This window comes from Callorhinus ursinus, unplaced genomic scaffold (assembly GCF_003265705.2).
Source record: "Callorhinus ursinus isolate GAN/ISIS: 27379988/994484 unplaced genomic scaffold, GSC_fseal_2.0 scaffold38, whole genome shotgun sequence".
Taxonomy (NCBI): Eukaryota; Metazoa; Chordata; class Mammalia; order Carnivora; family Otariidae; genus Callorhinus; species Callorhinus ursinus.
This window is the reverse complement of record NW_027397100.1, coordinates 8,686,983-8,704,803: the sequence shown is the minus strand read 5'-3', so window position 1 is coordinate 8,704,803 and position 17,821 is coordinate 8,686,983. Positions and strand designations below refer to the sequence as shown.

At 41.8% G+C, this 17,821-nt stretch overlaps 1 protein-coding gene across 1 annotated transcript in view; it reads left to right on the top strand.

Moving 5' to 3' along the window:
- CTNNBL1 (catenin beta like 1) overlaps positions 1-17,821 on the top strand; it is a 160,032-nt gene that overhangs the window by 89,211 nt on the left and 53,000 nt on the right. The window contains exon 11 of the mRNA XM_073880447.1: positions 7,669-7,850. Coding sequence (XP_073736548.1) covers positions 7,669-7,850 — 182 coding nt within the window. The remainder of the gene's footprint in view (positions 1-7,668; positions 7,851-17,821) is intronic.

Below are 17,821 nucleotides of genomic sequence, written 5' to 3'. Positions count from 1 at the left end.
CTGTATCTGTAGTTCTCTCCCTTTCTTTTCATACCCATTACTGGTTTTTTTGTGTGTGCCTTTTCTCTCTTTCTTGATCCCTTTTGCCAAAGATTTGTTCATTTTATTGGTCTTTTTGAAGAACCAGATTTGAGCTTTGTTGATCCTCTTATTAGAGATTGGCAGCGAAGGCCTGTGGAACAGATCTGGCTGAGGCCTGTTTTTCTATGACCAACAAGCTAAGAATGGTTTTTGTATCTTAGAAGTGTCACATATATTTTAAAACACACACAAAGAAAAAGATGCTACAGAAACCATATACGGCCCATGAAACCTACGGTATTTTCTGTCTGGCCCTTTGCATAAAGTTTGCCAACGTGTGCTCTTTAGAGCCCTGGTTTTTGGTCACTTGATTGTTCATCTTACTTTACCGTCAGGTCAGCCTATGGCATAAGTGGTTTCTCTGCATACCGGGCCCACCATAGTGCTATACACCAAAATCTTAACCTCTGTCTTCTACATATTTGTTTTGTTCTCTGGCAATTAGTCGAGCAGTGGTTGGTACCAGTAGTTTATGAAAAATGGATGGGAATAGAAATGGAAAATTAAAAAACTATGTCTAGCAACATAGAAGACCACCATTATTCTGTTTTAGCAGTGGAGTATCTCTTAGCATCTCCCAGAGCACCAGTGTTATTTGGCACAATAGTTTGAGATCAACTATGAATTTAGTTATTTTGATCTCACTGTCTCATTCATAGAAATCATGGATCCTGGAAGGTGATCTTCTGTTCTGGGAGCTAAGAGGAAATGAACTTTATCGTGTACATTGTAAAGCAAACAAAAATTATTTCATATGGCATTATCCAAGTTTCTTGCCAGAATTAATTTGTGGTTCACAGTATCATTTAAAGACTGCCTGACTGTCACCTTTTTTTTTTTTTTTCTATTTGTCAGTCCCTTTTAATCTCATTCCTAGACTCCAGACCCATATGTTTAAACTGGACATCACTGCTGTGTCTCATAGGCACCCTAGGTTCAATCTGAATTCAGTCCTTTTCACTCCTACTCTACTATTACTTTGCTTTTTTTTTTTTTTAACCATCTCTCTGCCTCTGATATATTTTCCCTCTGTCTTCTGCTCCCCCCCACCATCAAGTACTTTTCGATCCACTATGGCAGGTGTAATCTTTCTAATACACAGAATCAGCAGGCTTCATGTTTTGCTGCTGCCCCTCTTGCTCTTTGTATTCTAGCAGTACTGTGCACCGCTTCCCTGAATGTGCCCAGCTTACTCTGTCTTTGCATGCGCTCTTCTTTCCGTCTGCTTGAAACACCCTCCTCCTTTTCACCTGTCTGGGAAAGACATCCAGTAAAGCTTGGTTCAGGCATCATCTCTTTTGTGAGGCCTCTCTGACTCAGATACTCAGATACTCAGCCCTCCTTCCTGCGTTCATGTTCTACTTTGTAGAAGAAAACCTTCACCGTGGTGCTAGGCTTTTCTCAGTATACCCATTGTCTGCATATCTGTCTCGCCTGTGAACTGAGTTCCTGACACACAGGAGCCGTGCCTGCCTCTATGTCATCACCTTCCGTCAGGCACCTGTTAGGTACCTCATGTATTTGATGAAAGAACAAATGAACAAAAAAAGTTATACTCAGAATGCGTGTTTATTGCAAAAGTGTTTTTATATAATAAAGAGCAAGCTAATTAAAACCACAGTGGAAAACTTCCCTCTCCCCATCTCTTCCTCCGCATCAAAAGGTTCATTTTGGCAGAATAAGGAGCAGTAGATGACTCTGTGTCATTTCCCACAACCACTCACTTTTATAGAGGCTAGCATTCATTTTGGTCCTGGCGTGATCGACAACCTGATGAACCCAGACAAGACTAAGATAAACTACTTGTCCTCCAGTAGAATAAATATTTCAAATAAAGTCAACCCAAGAAAGTCAGGGCCAAACAGCTATTGATTGCTAAAAGCCTGAACTTAAGCCCAATGAATATTCCAAAGTTCACCTCCATGCAGCTTGCCTAAATGGTGATCAATATGCAATTACTGCCCCCTTTAAATGTGTCTTACACTGCCTACGTGAAGAAGAGTTTTACTTTTTAAAGTAAACCTGTACTTTTTAAATCTTTTGTTTGTTGAATTTGCTTAGGCAGGAAAAAGAGAGAGAGAGAGACTTGGCTAAGTCAGAGTCTTTTACCTTTAGTATTTCCAACAGTTCTGTGTTATTTGTGAAATGGTTTGAATGTATGCTGCATGGTAACTGAAGGTGCCCTGGTACATGATCGTCCTTCATCTCAGGAGGCCTTTTCCTAGTGACTAAACAATGAGGATATAGCTTGGTTTCCTAATTTCTGCTCACATCATTATGTGCCCTAGTCATAACCTTTGCAAATTCAGGTTTGTGAAGTAGGATGCTCAAGTCCAGCTGCAGTGAAAACAAATAGATTATTTGCCTAGTTTCCTGTTAGAATTCCAGCTTGGTGTCTTTTTTTTTTTTTACCAGTATGGTGTGCAAACTCTTTGTCATCTTTCACTTACACCATTGTCATGGTCTCCTAACTGTCCTCCCTGCTCCCCAGCTCTGTCTTCGCTCTAGTGCCTTCATCACATGGCTGTCAGAGTAAGCTTTCTAGAATGTATCCATCTAGTGCCCTCCTTTTCTTCAACATCTCATGGCTTCTCAACATCTGTGGCATGGAGCCCAGGGGCCCTGGGCAGCACATCTAGGGCCTGTTGTGACCTCTGCCTGCCTCTCCTTACTCATCTGCTAACCCCAGTCATTCACAGCTACCTCTGCTTTGCCTAGGTGGCATGCCCTTAACAGCCTCCTATACCTTTGCACATGCTGTGTACCCACACTGTCACCAGTGGCTTCACTCTCTTCTCTCTGCCTGGCAAATGCTCATTCTTCCGACTGTGTTCAGATGTTATCTACCGTCCATGTGACGCCTTCACTGACTTCTCCCAGATAAAATTAATTATCTCTACCTCTCACCTACTTGGACTTAATTTCCGCTGCTCTGGGCTTTTGAAATTATTTATATTTAACTGTCCTTAAATTGCTTAAAGACAGGGAGCTTAGAATTACCAGCAGCTTGTATAGTGCCTGCTGCATGAAGGCACGTGCTCAGTAGAAACCTTTTTTTTTCTTTTAAACTCAGTAGTTGTGTTGAATGTCATTTGTGAGTATTTGTGGGTTTTGATTAATTCTATGGCAAAGGGAGTAAAGGTAAGAATATTTATAATGCATCCTTGGTCTTTTGAGGTTGGCATCAAGTAAGATGTCCAGCTTTGCTCAGTCCAGGTTTGCTAGGACTGAGAGGTTTCCCAGGATGTGGTACTTTCAGTGCCAAAAATGGAACAGTCTCAGGTAAACCAGGATGGCTAGCACCAGCAGGCCCTGTCAACGAGTTTTTTATGTACTCCCCTTTTTTCCACTCACTGGGACTCAATTTTGGCTGGCTGGTCTGACATAGATAAGCATGCCTTGTCATCCTTAGCACTTTAATAATGCCATGTCTTAATAGTGTTTCCTCTACAAAAGACTCTCCAAAGGGATGCTATTTCTGATTCCTTTTCTTTGGCTTTCAGGTGAGAAATTGGGTGAAGGGCTTTGGGTTATGTTATTACCACCTTTGTGGTAAGGCTTGCCTCCCCTTGCCTGATAGTCACCTTACTCCATCTTCCATTCTCCCCTTTTATATCTTTAGTATCCTTATCACTGCTGGCTTCTTGATGCTCTAAAAATATGACTGAATTGTCCATATTCTTAAAAATAATAATTAAAAAAAATCTTACCCCAGTTTTCCTCTTAAGCTGATGGACTTTCTTCTCCAGGCTTTACTAGGAGTAACTCACACTCACTCCTCTTACTCTCTGACCTGCTTTGAAATATTTACATATATATCTTTCTTTTCCTATACTCCCCCACATATACATAATCTCTCTCTCCCTCTAAAGTAACTAATGCATAATGGTCTCAGAACAAGTATGTTGAATTATATCTTCTTAACTCCTAGAACCAGTTCTTTACTTGGAGGTCTTATTGTGTCATACAAGGCCTTTGGTATAGCCCATGTTTTCCCCTCAGATCTAAGCTAGGAATACTGTTCCTTTATGCTTCAAAAATGCCAGGCTTCTGTCTCTTCTTTGACCATGCCAGCCCATTTCCACCTTAGGGCCTTTGCATGTGCTCTTCCTTCTGCCTTTAATGTTTTGCCCCTAAACTGTACAAGACCGATTCATCTCAACACTCAGATCTCAATACAGATGTTACCCTTAAAGAGTCCTTCCTTAATAACCTAACCTAAAATATCCTCTCCTTTCATTCTTTTACATTGCATTATTTCCATGACAACACTATCAAGTATCTTGATTTTCCATTTGTCCCCTGTAGTTAAGAATGTAAGCTCCATGAGGACTGGGACATGATCTGTCATATTCACATGAGATATATCCACTAAATATTTGTAGATTGAATAATACGTGGGGGAAAAAGTTATTTGCCGACTTCTACTTTTGCCTGATGATTTCGTATTAATTTAGTCTCCCTAAATAGATTTACATGTTTTTGAAAGCAGAAGCCATGTTTTAATTTTTGTTTTTCTCTTGTGTCTACTACAGTACTGAGTAATTCCTCAGTAAATACTGAATATTGGCTTGGTTGGTTGATTTACCAGGTACACTAAGATATGAAATGATTGACTTGTTCCTATCTCATAGAATGTTAAAGAAAACACTATAAGGTTATAGAAAATTATACTCCTTAGAGAACTGTTTGCAAGAACAGTAGCCAGTGACAAGGGAAAAATCACTTTTATTTTTTCTTGAAAACAGTTTAACTTTCCTAAGTCTAAAAAGTAATACATGTTCATTATGGAAAAATGAAAGATACTGAAAAATAGAGAAAGGAATAATAAGATGCAGAAAGCATTTGACAAAACCCAGCACCTTTCATGATAAAAATAATACCTAAACTAGGAATAGAAGGGAACTTCTCCAACCTTTCATATTAGAGCATCCACAAAAAATCCACAGCTAATATCATACTTAATGGTGAAAGACTGCGTGTTTTCCCCCTAAGATCAGCAACAAGACAAGGATGTCCGCCTTTACCACTTATATTCAGCTTTGTACTGGAGGTTTTAGCCAGGGCAGTTAGGCAAGGAAATGAAATAAAAGGCATCCAGATTGGAAAGGAAGAAGTAAAACTATTTCTGTTTGCAAATGATGTTATCTTGTCTGTAGACAATCCTAAAGAATCCACCAAAAAATTATTAGAACTAATAACTGAGTTCAGCAAGGTTGCAGGATAATATAAAGATTAATGTACAAAAATCAGTTGTATTTCTGTACACTTGAAATGAACAGTCCAAAAATGAAACTACAAAGACAGTTCCATTTACAATAGCATCAAGAATACAATACCTAGGAATAAATTTAACAAAAGAAGTGCAAAATTTATACTCTGAAAACTACAAAACATTGTTGAAAGAAATTAAAGGAGAGCTGATAAATGGAAAAATATTTCATATTCATGGATCAGAGGCTTAATATTGTGAAGATGGCAATACTCCCCCAAAATGATCTACAGATCCAGCACAATCCCTATTGAAAAGCCAGCTGACTTCACTGTAGAAATTGACAAGCTGATCCTAAAATTCATATGGAATTGCAGGGGACCTAGAATAACTAGACAGTCTTGGAAAAAAGAAGAACAATGTAGGATTCCCAGTTTTAAAACTTACTACAAAGAGTGGTTGGTAATCAAGACAATGTGGTACTGGCATAAATTAATAGAATATATTTGAGAAGATAAAACTGTGTGTCTATGGTCAGCTGATTTGCAGTAGGAATACCAAGACCATGGAATGGAGAAAGAATAGTCTTCAAAAAATGGTACTGGGACCATTGGATATCCCCATGCAAATTAATGAAGTTGTACCATTATTTCACACTACATACAAAGATTAACTCAAAATGAATCAAAACCTAAATATCAGAACTTAAAGTATTAAACTCTTAAAAGCAAACGTAGGTGTACATCTTCATGACATTGGATTTGGCAATGGTTTCTTGGCTCTGACACCAAAAACACAGGTAACAAAAGACAAAACAGATGAGTTGGACTTCATCAAAATTAAAAACTGGTGTGCTTCGAAGGATACCATCAGGAAAGTGAGAAGGTGGCCCCTAGAATAGAAGAAAATATTTACAAATCATATATCAGGGACTTGTATCCAGAATAAAGAGTTCTTGCAACTAAGTAATAAAAAGAATTAAGCTAATTAAAAAATGGGAAAAGGATCTGAATAGCCTTCACCTATGAGATAGGAACAAGTCAATCATTTCATATCTTAGTATACCTGGTAAATCAACCAACCAAGCCAATATTCAGTATTTACTGAGGAATTACTCAGTACTGTAGTAGACACAAGAGAAATAGGTATTTCTCTGAAGAAGATATACAAGTTTGTAATAAGCACATGAAAAGATGCTTGACAGCATTAGTTATCTGGGAAATGCAAATTAAAATCACAGTGAGATACCATTTCACACCCACTAGGATGGCTAGAACCACCAAATCAGCTGACAAGTGTTGGTAAAGAGGTGGAGAAGTCGGAACACTTACACACTGCTGGTGGGCATGTCAAATGGTGCAGCCAGTTTGGAAAAAAGTCTGTTGGTTCCTCGGAAGGTTAAACATAGAATTACCATATGCCCCAGCAATTCCACTTCTAGGTGTACATACATCCAAGAGAAATGAAAACATATGTCCACTCAAAAAGTTGTACAAGAATGTTTTTAGCAGCATTATTCATAATAGCCGAAAGGAAGAAACACCCCAAATGTTCATCAGTGGATGAACAGATAGACAAATTGTGGCATATCCGTACAATGAACTATATAATTCAGCCACAGAAAAGAAGGAAGGTACTGACACATGCTACAGCATGGATGAATCTTGAAAACATGATGCTGAGGGGAGGAAGCCAGCACAAAAGACCACATATTGTATGATACCCCTTACTTGACATGTCTGGAATAGGCAAAGCCGTAGTGACAGAAAGTAGATCAGTGGTTGCTAGGGTGGGGTCGGATGGGAGGGGAGGGGGCGTGGCAGCTCAAGAGTAGGGGATTTCTTGTCAGAATAATAAAGATGTTCTATAATTGACTGTGGTGATAGTTGCACATATCTGTGAATATACTAAAATTCATTGAATTGTACATTTTAAATGGGTGAATCGTATGGTATGTGAATTATATTTTGATAAAGCTGTTAAAAGAAAGAAAAAGGAATAATAAGGCAATTCATAATCCCACCTCCCTGAAATAACCTCTGTTAGCATTTTGAGCTATTTCTTCCCAGTCTTTTTTAATACATATTTATCACATAATTGAGGGAATGTTTCATATAGAATTTTGAATATTACCCTTTGTGCTTATCGTTCTGGCCACAGGAATTCGTTCATTCTATTATAGACTTTCCTAATTATTAACAAGTATATAATATTCTGTGCAGATCTATCATTATGTAATAATATTCTCATTGGTGGACTTTTAAGTTTTGTTCTTTCCTTCTTTGTCCCCCCATTTTAATGAGTACACCCCCCCTTTTTTCGGAGACCAGAACATCCCCATGAAGTGCCTTATATGAAACTTCTTTTGTTCCCAGAGAAAAGAAGATCTCCCGGAGCAGTGCCCTGAAAGTGCTGGACCATGCCATGATTGGACCCGAGGGCACAGACAATTGCCATAAGTTTGTTGATATTCTTGGCTTACGAACCATCTTTCCCCTCTTTATGAAATCTCCCAGGAAGATCAAGAAAGTAGGAACCACTGAGAAGGAACATGAAGGTAGGGTTCACTGGAGAAGTCAGCCTACTTTAGGTGCATTAAGAAGAATGGGGGGAATGAGAGCTACTTTGAAAACCTGTGATGTGTGGTTGAGGAGCGGACTCTGAGACCGGAAGAGTGCCACCTTTTTCTTTTCTTCCCATTTTCTATGCATGAAAATGCAGCCCGGAGACCCCAGATCACTGATGGTCTTTGTTGCATTGGTTCTCTGCTTCCTTAAATCCTAGTGGTTTCATTTCCTTCTGGCCTATTAATAAGTCTGTGCGTGAGGGTTTTGTTTTCTTCACTGTAATTTGTAGTGAGGTGTCTCTCTGATGGAAGACCCTTTTGAAAAGAGAAATGAGGTGGCAACACATGTCACCTCCAGAGTGGTGCTTTCATGTATTTCTGTATTTAAAGTATGATTCAGCCAACATCAGGAATTGCCGAAATAAACTATTTACAGCCAAGGTTCCCCTTTTTATGTTTCTCCTCCCTGATGGTGCACACTCCCAGCAAAATGCTGCCATGAATTTCGATGTTGTAACCAGAGTAGTTATTGCTCGGCCGATCTCCTCCTGCTATTGTCTGGTGGCCTGCTGCATCCCTCCCCCCCATAAGTAGCTGCAGTGCAGTCTGGAAGGCCGGGAATTTATGAGCATTGACAGTTCTGCTGGAGACTAACAGACACTTGCACCGGGGAATTTACATGGTTGGATGGTTATTTTAAAGTGTGGGGAGGGGGCAGAGGAGCTGGTGTGTGTGAGAGAGGAGGAAAAACCTGAGCTGATTGGCCCATTTGGTTGTCTTGTCAGAAGTTAATGTTTGTTCCATGGTTTGGGTGATTTTTTTTTTTTGTCAGTGATTGGTAGAATTGGTGTGGATATCTACAGGACTTTTTGGATTCCTCACCCTCCTGGGTAGAAGTTCGAGAGTTCCTGTCTATCCCTTCTCAAGTGTATTTGGCTTAGCCTTTTCCAACTCAGTGGCTAAAGGGAAAGTGACGTGACTGTCTTCAGTGGTCACTTCCAGCAGTGTCTTCTCTGATCACATCAGCTCTCCAGAGACAACAGTAAGTCACGCTGGGGGTGGAACTGGCAGGGCAAAAAACTGGACTTGAGATCTGAGAACAAGGAGAGAGTTTGGTTCACCCCCGATCAGTTATTGGCCACACACCAGCTGTGAACACGTTAACCCCACTGCCAGTCTGTTTTCTCTCCTCAATGGGAATTTAGCAAAAATGAGGCCCCGGGAAAGTGAATGGGTTGTTTTGGAGATCTAAGAGACAAAGTTTTGCAGACAGTCATCAGTGATTGGACAGCTGCCACATTTCTGGCACTACTGGGTTATGGGCTCTCTTATTTAGGCCTCACAACCTCCGAAGTAATCTGGTTTTTAGGTAAGGGAATCAGCTGAGAAAGGAACCAACCTGTGGTTCTCCGGCTCACTGGCTGTGTGACGACAGACCTTTTACTTAACTTCTTTGGACTGCATTTTCCTTTCCGGTCTGTAAAATGAGGAAACTAGACTAGTGAACTAGAAGCTCTGATACCTATACCTTAAGATTCTGAGGCACAGGCCCTAGTTGTCAAGGCTTTGTCCTATCGTCCAGGAAACTCACCGGAAACTGTGCCGTGGCTGACTCGGGATTCTGTTGAGAGACCTGATGCACCTTGAGCGTGCTTGAAGAACGGTACAGTAGGAAAACAGCCCTTAGCAGGCTCTTGCTCTGTGTGCATGGTACTGAGTAGAGGAAAAGTGACAGATTCAGTGAGCGGCTGTTTCCTTCTGAAAAATGTGCCCAGTGGCGTGGTAGTAACAGTACATTTGCTTTAGAGTACCCGCATTAGAAATTTGATAACATTGTATTAGTGAGGGCAGTGGCTTGGTAAGACAGCTCCTGGAAAGCATGTTTGGCCTGTAGTGGCTGGTGAGGAGGAGCTCCGCATTCTGAATACACCAACTCCCAGGCAGAAGAAATGAACCCCAAGGAGAAAATGCAGCCCTGGGCCCCCTCCTGCCCCTGCTGGCTGGCTGGTGCTGCTCCTGGCACACTGGCCCTCAGGCCTTGATGGGAGCGTGAGAATGGAGGCAGAGCAGAGTAGGGCAGGGGCACATGGTGCAAGGTTTCTTTGTCCTGTCCTGTCCTCTGGGTTATTCTCCCTGTGCTGGCCCTTCTGATGCAAGTGGACCAGGTTTGTGTAATGAGTTAGAGCACAGCAGCCTCAGGACCACCAGGAGTATCTGCAGACATGCCCAGCTCATTCTTGCCCCCCGGGCTTCTGCCATGCTCTCCCCTCCATCTGCAGCAGTTTTCTCTGACCTGTCTGTCTGGATGCCTTTCAGTCATCCTTCAGGTCCTTAGTTTTTTGTTTTTTGTGTCTTTTTAAGACTTATCCATTTTAGAGAGAGAGACAGAGCATGAGAGGGAAAGAGAATCCCAAGCAGACTCTGGGCTGAGCACAGAGCCCAGCACGTGGCTCGATCTCACAACCATGTGATGACAATCTGAGCCGAAACCAAGAGTCAGATGTTCAACCGACTCCACCACCCAGGCACCCCTTCAGTTCCTTAGTTTTGATGTCACTTTCTCAGGGAAGTATATGATGAGCCCCTAGACTAGAATAGAGCCTCCTATTACATGGAGTCTTGGTCCTAGGACTTTGCACTGATAGCCCTAAGATTATGGAACCAATGGCCTTGTCACCTCTGGGTCCCAGGGCTTAGCCTGGTGATCCACATGTGGTAGACGCACAGTAAACATTAATTGACTGCATGAATGAACAACCACTTCTCTAAAGGACTGATGGTTAAGCACAAACATGGATTTGGGACTCTCCCTAGAACCCTGCATGGCTGAAGTCAGTGCAGTTGACTTTGGTAGATTGTTTGAAAGCAAAAACAAATGGATTGCTAGCCATAAGTTTTACTTTATTTCGTTGGCTTTGAAATTATGGCAGAAGCCCTCCCTTCTTTAGAGCCATGCCCTTAAGAACTACATCTGAAATTGAATAAAGGAAACCTCATTTAAAATGGAGTGAGGCCAGAAGGGGGAGCTGCCATCCCCTAACACTTGCTGTCAACTGCACACCCCAACAGGAAGAGACATATCTTGCACTCCCCACAGGAAGAAGCTTATCCTTTACTACCCCAGAGGAGGAAGAAAGATTTTCCCCTTGCCCAGCAACAGCCTAGCCAATGAAGAGCCACTATACTCCAAACTCCTGGTTTATATGGGTGTACTTTTGTTTATAACATCCCCTCAGGATGCACCCCCCCCCAATAAAAGAGCAGTCTTCTCCTTTGTTCTCTGGACTTGCTTACAGTTTTGCCATAGCTTGAATGGCCTGAATTGTAATTCTCTGCTAATCCTGAGTAAAACCATTTTTGCTGGTAAAATAACTAACAATTTTATTTTTAAGATACCGTACAGTATGTACATTACGGATAGAACTTCCTTATATAAGTGAGACCACCCTGTGACAAACTTCTTTTGGTAATCCAGCAACTCCTAATTAAGCACTATGGGCTGAGAATTAGCTTGCCAGTCCAGAACCTCTAGAGGGCTGCTCTGTGCTCCCTCCTATTACATGGAGTCTTGGTCCTAGGACTTTGCACTGACAGCCCTAAGATTATTTCTTGTCAAACCCCAGGGACTCGTCACATAAGAGAGTGAACTGTCTTTAAGTTCATTCTGGTCCAGTCTCAGCACTTGTCACCTCTCAGCACCTTCCCCCAAACTCTTAGGGTGGCGGTATAGCCTGATGTGGTACAGATAGATGTACTACTTATCAACCATGCGATCTTCCTAAACTCTCTGAGCCTTAGTTGCCCTGTCTGTGAAATGCTAGATCTACCACATGAGGTGGTTGTGAGGGTCAGGCGAAATGACCTATGTAAACTTAGTGTGGACCTCAGAATAGAGTAGGTACATTGAGAAGTACAAGTTCTCACCTCTACCAATCCTGTCTCCACTTCTGCCCATCGTGGCCTTTGTCCCATGCACCCGTTCTCCTTAGATGTCACCAGGAAACCAGGGGGCCGAGGAGGGGGTTGGTATGTGACTGGGAGAGTTGAGTGGATTTTACTGGCCTGCGAGGTAATTACTCCATGATAGCTGCGTGAGACTGGGCAGACTGCTTGTTGATGGGCACGTCAGGCGTCATGATATGCTAAATAGTGGGGTGGCGTAAAAACAGCTGTGTTCCCCAAGCTGACAGAAGGGGTTGGGAGAGGAGAATCTCTAGATTAAGGTGACTCCAGAGGGGAGGTAAGAAGCCAAAACCACCCTTATGGCCTAGAATTGCTGGTAATTTAGTTCCGCTTTTGTTGAGTTGGGCTGAGAAGGACAAGAATTACTGTAATTGAAATCCTTTCAGGTTTGCATAATAAAACCTTCAGAAATAGATCAGGGGAGGCACATAACTTCGGGGTTGGGTTGGAAAGAAAAAATTTGCCCTTGGGTATAATAGCATGATTGGCTGCCTCCTTGATTTTATAAGGATTAGTACAGTATGTGTCGCCTCCTTGGTTTAACTGCTTGAGAATGGGAGGGAAGAAGAAAAGAGCTGGGATCCAGAAATGGCATTTGACCTTTACTTCTCGTCTCTTTTAAAATTCTTATTAAAATAGGTCTAATTTTCCTTGTATTGCTTCATTAGGTAGGTGAGTTATTGAGTTTGTAGCAGTTCTAGTTAATTGTGCTGTTTTAACATGGTTCCCCTGGAGGCTGTTCCGAGCTTTAAGGGAGTGAGCTACGAAGCAGTGTGTAGGTGTGTGGTGGGCATGCTAGGCATATGCCCACATTCTACCTCATCAGCAGTGACAGCAGTTGATAACAGGTCAGTGCTTTAAAGAATGCTTTTCTGTCATCTGCAAAGAATTGTAAGTGATTCCAGTGGACTCCATGCATCAGGAAGTGTGTAGTTGCCTGGTGCTTCTCGGACTCCCAGCAGCCAGGAAGCACAGACCAGGGCTCCTGCCACCCACCTGCGTTGGAAGAGGGAAGTGGCAAAACCTTTGGTACCATCAGCAGAGAACCGAGTTTGGTCAGCATCAGTGAAAAAGAAACATTTTTGATACCTCCACAGTGGCTTGTGGCAATGACATGGCATCGTTTGGGGCTGCCTTTTATCAGGGATCCTGCTATGTTCAAAATTTAACGAAGACAGGAATGAAATTCTGGGGGATGTGTTCTTCCCCGGTATTCCATCTCCAGATCCTTTTCCTTGGCTTGTCCCTGTCCCTCAAGCGTTCGGTTTTGCATGATTTGGCAGTGTCTTCCCTCAGTTGTGTTTGTGTTTTACTGTTTATACTGTCCTTGATTTCATCTACTTCTTGCAGCTTTAACCCACATCTCTTTGCTGTTGATCCCCAAATCTTCCCAGGCTTTAGGCAGTTCAGCTAATTAACCAGCAGACAACTCCATCAGACAGGCCAACTCAGCTCATTCCTTCATTGCCCAAGGCTTATCTGCTTTTCCTGTCTGGGTAATGGTCACAGCACCACCCTCCACTCCACCACCCAAGGCAGAGATCCATGCGCCATGCTTCATTCTCATAGTCCCCACATGTAATTGATCATAAGTCCTGCAAATTCTGCCTGAGTCAGTCCTCTCCAGTACCACTGACTCTGCCCTTTATCACCTCTCCTGTCACTACAGCTTTAATAAGTCTCTCTGCCCTAGCCTCCCAGCTCTGCTGTCCCCTCAAAATCTGTCCTGCATGCCCTCACCCAAATGAGAGAGACACTCCCAGCCCACAGCTGTAAAATTACAGTCTATGGAAGGGGAGGACTAAACATAGGGAATAAAGCAGTTTCACATGTATTTACCAGAAAACCATATTAGCAAATACAAAAACATACCAAACAAGAATTACTTCATTATTAAGGGGAACAGGAGAACAGGAATGCTTAGCGAGGAAGGCACTGCTGGTGGAAGGCAGAGGAGGGGAATAGACTAGAAACAGACAGTGCTGGGATTTCAGCCTACTGGCTTGTTACCTGTATTCAGCACCTGTAGGAGTGTCTTTACACATCTGATCATGTTTGAGTCTTACAGCCACCCCACAAGGGTAGTGGTATTTCTCATTCTGAAAATGAGGAAGTTGTCATGACTTCAAGTCATATAATGGGTAAGTGTCTAAACTAAGACTTAACACCCTCAGCTTCTGACCACAAATCCCACACTCATTGCATGAAACAATACCATCAGTATGTGCTCTTCTGGATCCAAGCCAGCTTGTTCTTCTCTGGGTTGCTGGTGAAATCAAAAGTTCTTGACCAGAAGACCTTGGTTCTAATCTTGGTGCTTTGACCCAGGGGCAGGTCATCATGATGGTGGAGGCTCTAATTACTTACTGTTTCGAATTGCACAAGGTAATAGGAGCAAATGGCAAAATGACTCAGATTGTGTCTAGGCAATGCTAGTGCCCTTCACAGGGCTCACTCATGGTAGGTGCTCAGTAAATATTGGTGGGATGTATAAATGAATTTATTTAACACCAACATAGCATTAACCATGACAGGATCAAGGCAAATGTCAGTAGTTAAGAGCATTGCACAATTCAAGGGACTCTTACCATGTTAACCAATGTATGGTTCTCCCACAAGGCCACTCAGCTTCTGTCCCACAGTAGTGTTTAAAACATATTTGTTTATTCATCTGTAAGAATAGGATTAATACCTCCCTCCTTGGGTTAATGTGAGAATTATTACTGTGAGATGACTGGCTTAATGCAGAACTAACATCATGTGGGTGTTTGATAAATGTTAGCTTATTATAGATTATTATTTTAATACTGACCCTAGACATCATACTATACTAATACTTGTTATACTAGAGGTTGTAAAAGCCTAGAGGAAGGAGTATTCTAGAGATTCTGGGAATGCTTAAGAAAAGAGATGGCATTTGAGTGTTCCTTGAAAGATACATAGTGTTCCTTCTTATACCAGTGAAGGAAATGCCAGAGGGACAGTGGGCGCTAAAGCATATATAGCTAGTTATTGTGATATGGATGATAAAGAATATGGGCTTTTGATTAAGACGAGACTTATGTTGGTGTCTTGGTCTTGTTGTTTACAAGCTGTGTGACTTTGGGAAAGTTGCTTAACCTCTCTGAGTCTGTATTTCCTCAGTTGTAAAATTGGGATGATATTGGAATCTAGCTCATAAGCGTGCTATGTGAGGATTAAGTGAAATAAGACAGATCAAGTGTTTATTATAAGCACAGTGTCTGCTTCCTTAATATTAGTGGCTGGGATGAAGATGGGTTTCCCATTTGTGTTCTTCTCTTTTCTACTCTGTTGGTGATTTTTAAAGTTACCTACCTAAAGAAATGCTTTCCCTCCCTGAATCTGCCATTCATAGCTGTCTGTGGACTATAAACACGCCGGTCCCACGTGGAAGGTAACAGAAAAACCTTCCCCAGAGAGGACATACCAGGGAGCCCCATGTCCCCACGTCTCCATATCATCTGTAAACAGAAATGTCAAAGAGTTTTGTCCCCCTTTTTATATTCCCCAAGCTTGAAAATTACAAAGGGTTGGTTATAGTGGTCAGAACAGTGAGCAAGTGAGGAGCGAACAGTATTTAATTTTAAGAATAGCATTAAGTCATGTACTAACAGGCACTTGATGTTAAACAAGGATGGAAATGTCTTGCTGTTGTTTTTGTTGCTATTTGAAAACCTCATAATTGAACAGTTTCTGGATCAATTCCTTTTCTCTCCCTCTAGCTGCTTGTCTCATTCCTGACCTCAGATGACAAAATATAGGGATGCTGAAATAAGCAATGTGTTTGGGCTCCTTTCATCAGGCTCGAGGGGATGATTTTGAGTGTTGCACATCTGGCTTGCTAACTGGTTCCAGTCATATTAAGGATTTACCCACAGGCCTTTCCCAACTAGAGCACAACAGAGTTGTTTGCCAGTGAGGAAGACCGTGAAACAGGATTTATTTGCCGTCCCGGAAGAAACTGCTCTTTTCTTTTGTGCAGGGGAAGAGGGAAAATAAGCTCATGGCCAGCTCATATTTATTGGGCATCTACTAATAGACTCAGGGCTTTACAGGTGTACATACTTTATGAATTAGGCAGTTTAACCTTCTTTTTAGAGATGAGTCTTAGAGAATTTGTTAATTATCAAATACCTTTTAGCAGGTAAGTGACAAAAGCAGAATTTGAGCCTAGGTCTGCTTCCAAAGCTCCTTCCCACACCAGGTTGGCTCCAGGGGTCTTCTGGTCAGCATCCAGAGACAACACAGAGCAGGGGAAGGAGGATTATCTTTGGAGGCCGACAGACCTGGATTCAAATCCCAGCTCTACCCCAAACTAGCAGGTAGCCTTGGGCAAGTTATTCTCTCTGGATTTTGAATTCCTCTTCAATCAACAGGCCTGGTAAAACCTTTCTCAAAGAGTTGTGTGAAGAATAACAATCAAAAGCATCCTACATAGCCTAGCATGTGACAGTTTAATAAATGATAATATAGCTACTGCATATCAGTCTCCTTTCAAAAATAGTCCTCTCAACCTCTTCCAGTTTTTACGTTTACATGTAGGATGCCAATTCATTAACTTTTGTGGGTGTGAAGCCCAGTTGTGGACCAGGACTTCATGTATGGACAGGCCGGGTCCTAGCAAGGCTTCCAAAGAGATAGGACAGCCACTGTTTATCTTGATGGGCCCTCAGTTATAATCCTGATCATGCTAGCCCCGTCAAAATATATCATATCTCGAATGAGGTACCAGACCCTTCTATTTGAATTTGACTCACATGTAGAGGGTCTGTTTCTATGGATAAGAGCCCTGAAGGTAGGTTAATGAGGCTTCATTCATTCTTTTATTAACAGACCACTGGCCCCTGTTTTGTGCCAGGCTTAGTGCCGTAGATGGAAGGTGAACAAGCTCACAGCTAAATGAGGGAGACGTAGAAACCTGTATTTATATTGCAAGGTAAAAGGCAGAAGCAAGCGTGAAACACTGTGGGAGCAGGGACCAGGGGTTTCCCATCTGTCCTAGGTGGTGAGGAGAGCAAGTGGAGATTAGAAATCACTCCACCTCAGATACATGGCTCTTGAGCCAGTGGTCAGTGTGAGGTAGCCAGGTGAAAGAATGTCAAGTGAATAAAGCAGCATGTATAAATAAAAGTTGGAAAGGATAGACTGTAGTGAACCTTAAACCTAGCTGCCTATAAGAATCATCTGGAATCTTGTTTCAAGTGTATTCTTCTGGGACACGTTCTCACACTTTCCGGTTTCACCAGTCTGCATAATGTCGACAGATCTATATTTTTATTAGGCTTCCCAGGAGTACCCTCTGAGACCAGTCTGGCACCAGCCATTGGTGAGAAGAGCATAGAGCCGGAGTTGAGGTAGTTGAGCAGAAGCCAGACCTTGAAGGATCCTGCAGAGCTGTTGTGAGGACTGACTTAGTTAATATGTGTATGATGCTTAGGACAGTACCTGGCACATAGTAAGCATTTATTGATGTTGGTGATTATTGCTGTTCTTATATTATTTCATTATGTTATACCAAGAAACGGACTCCCCCAAATTTTTACAGATCATGGTATAGTAATAATTTTAGTTGTTTTGACTATCTCAGCTAACTTGGCACAAATCTGAGTGGAAAGGATGAAGGAGAAACAATCACTCCTGTTTTTCTTTTGGGTTTTTCATTTTGCCAGGTAGAAACTTAGTTCTCTGGTGACAGCATTAGCTGAATTCTTATTTTGAATATAGAATTTTCCACTGGTACATTTATTATTTTGTCAATATAACTCTGTTAGTTTTCGTTTATAATCTTGATTAAATTTTATAGAACTACTTTAGTATGCAGTGCATCTCCTTTATAGAAGTAAGACAAATATTAGGAATGTAGAAGTAACAGTAGAGAAGTAGCCAAACCTTTTTAGGCTATTTCTCCAGCATTTTAGGTGGTACCAAAATGAGGAAGTAACTTAGGGGCCAGGCAGCACCTGTGGGCTCTGGTTTAT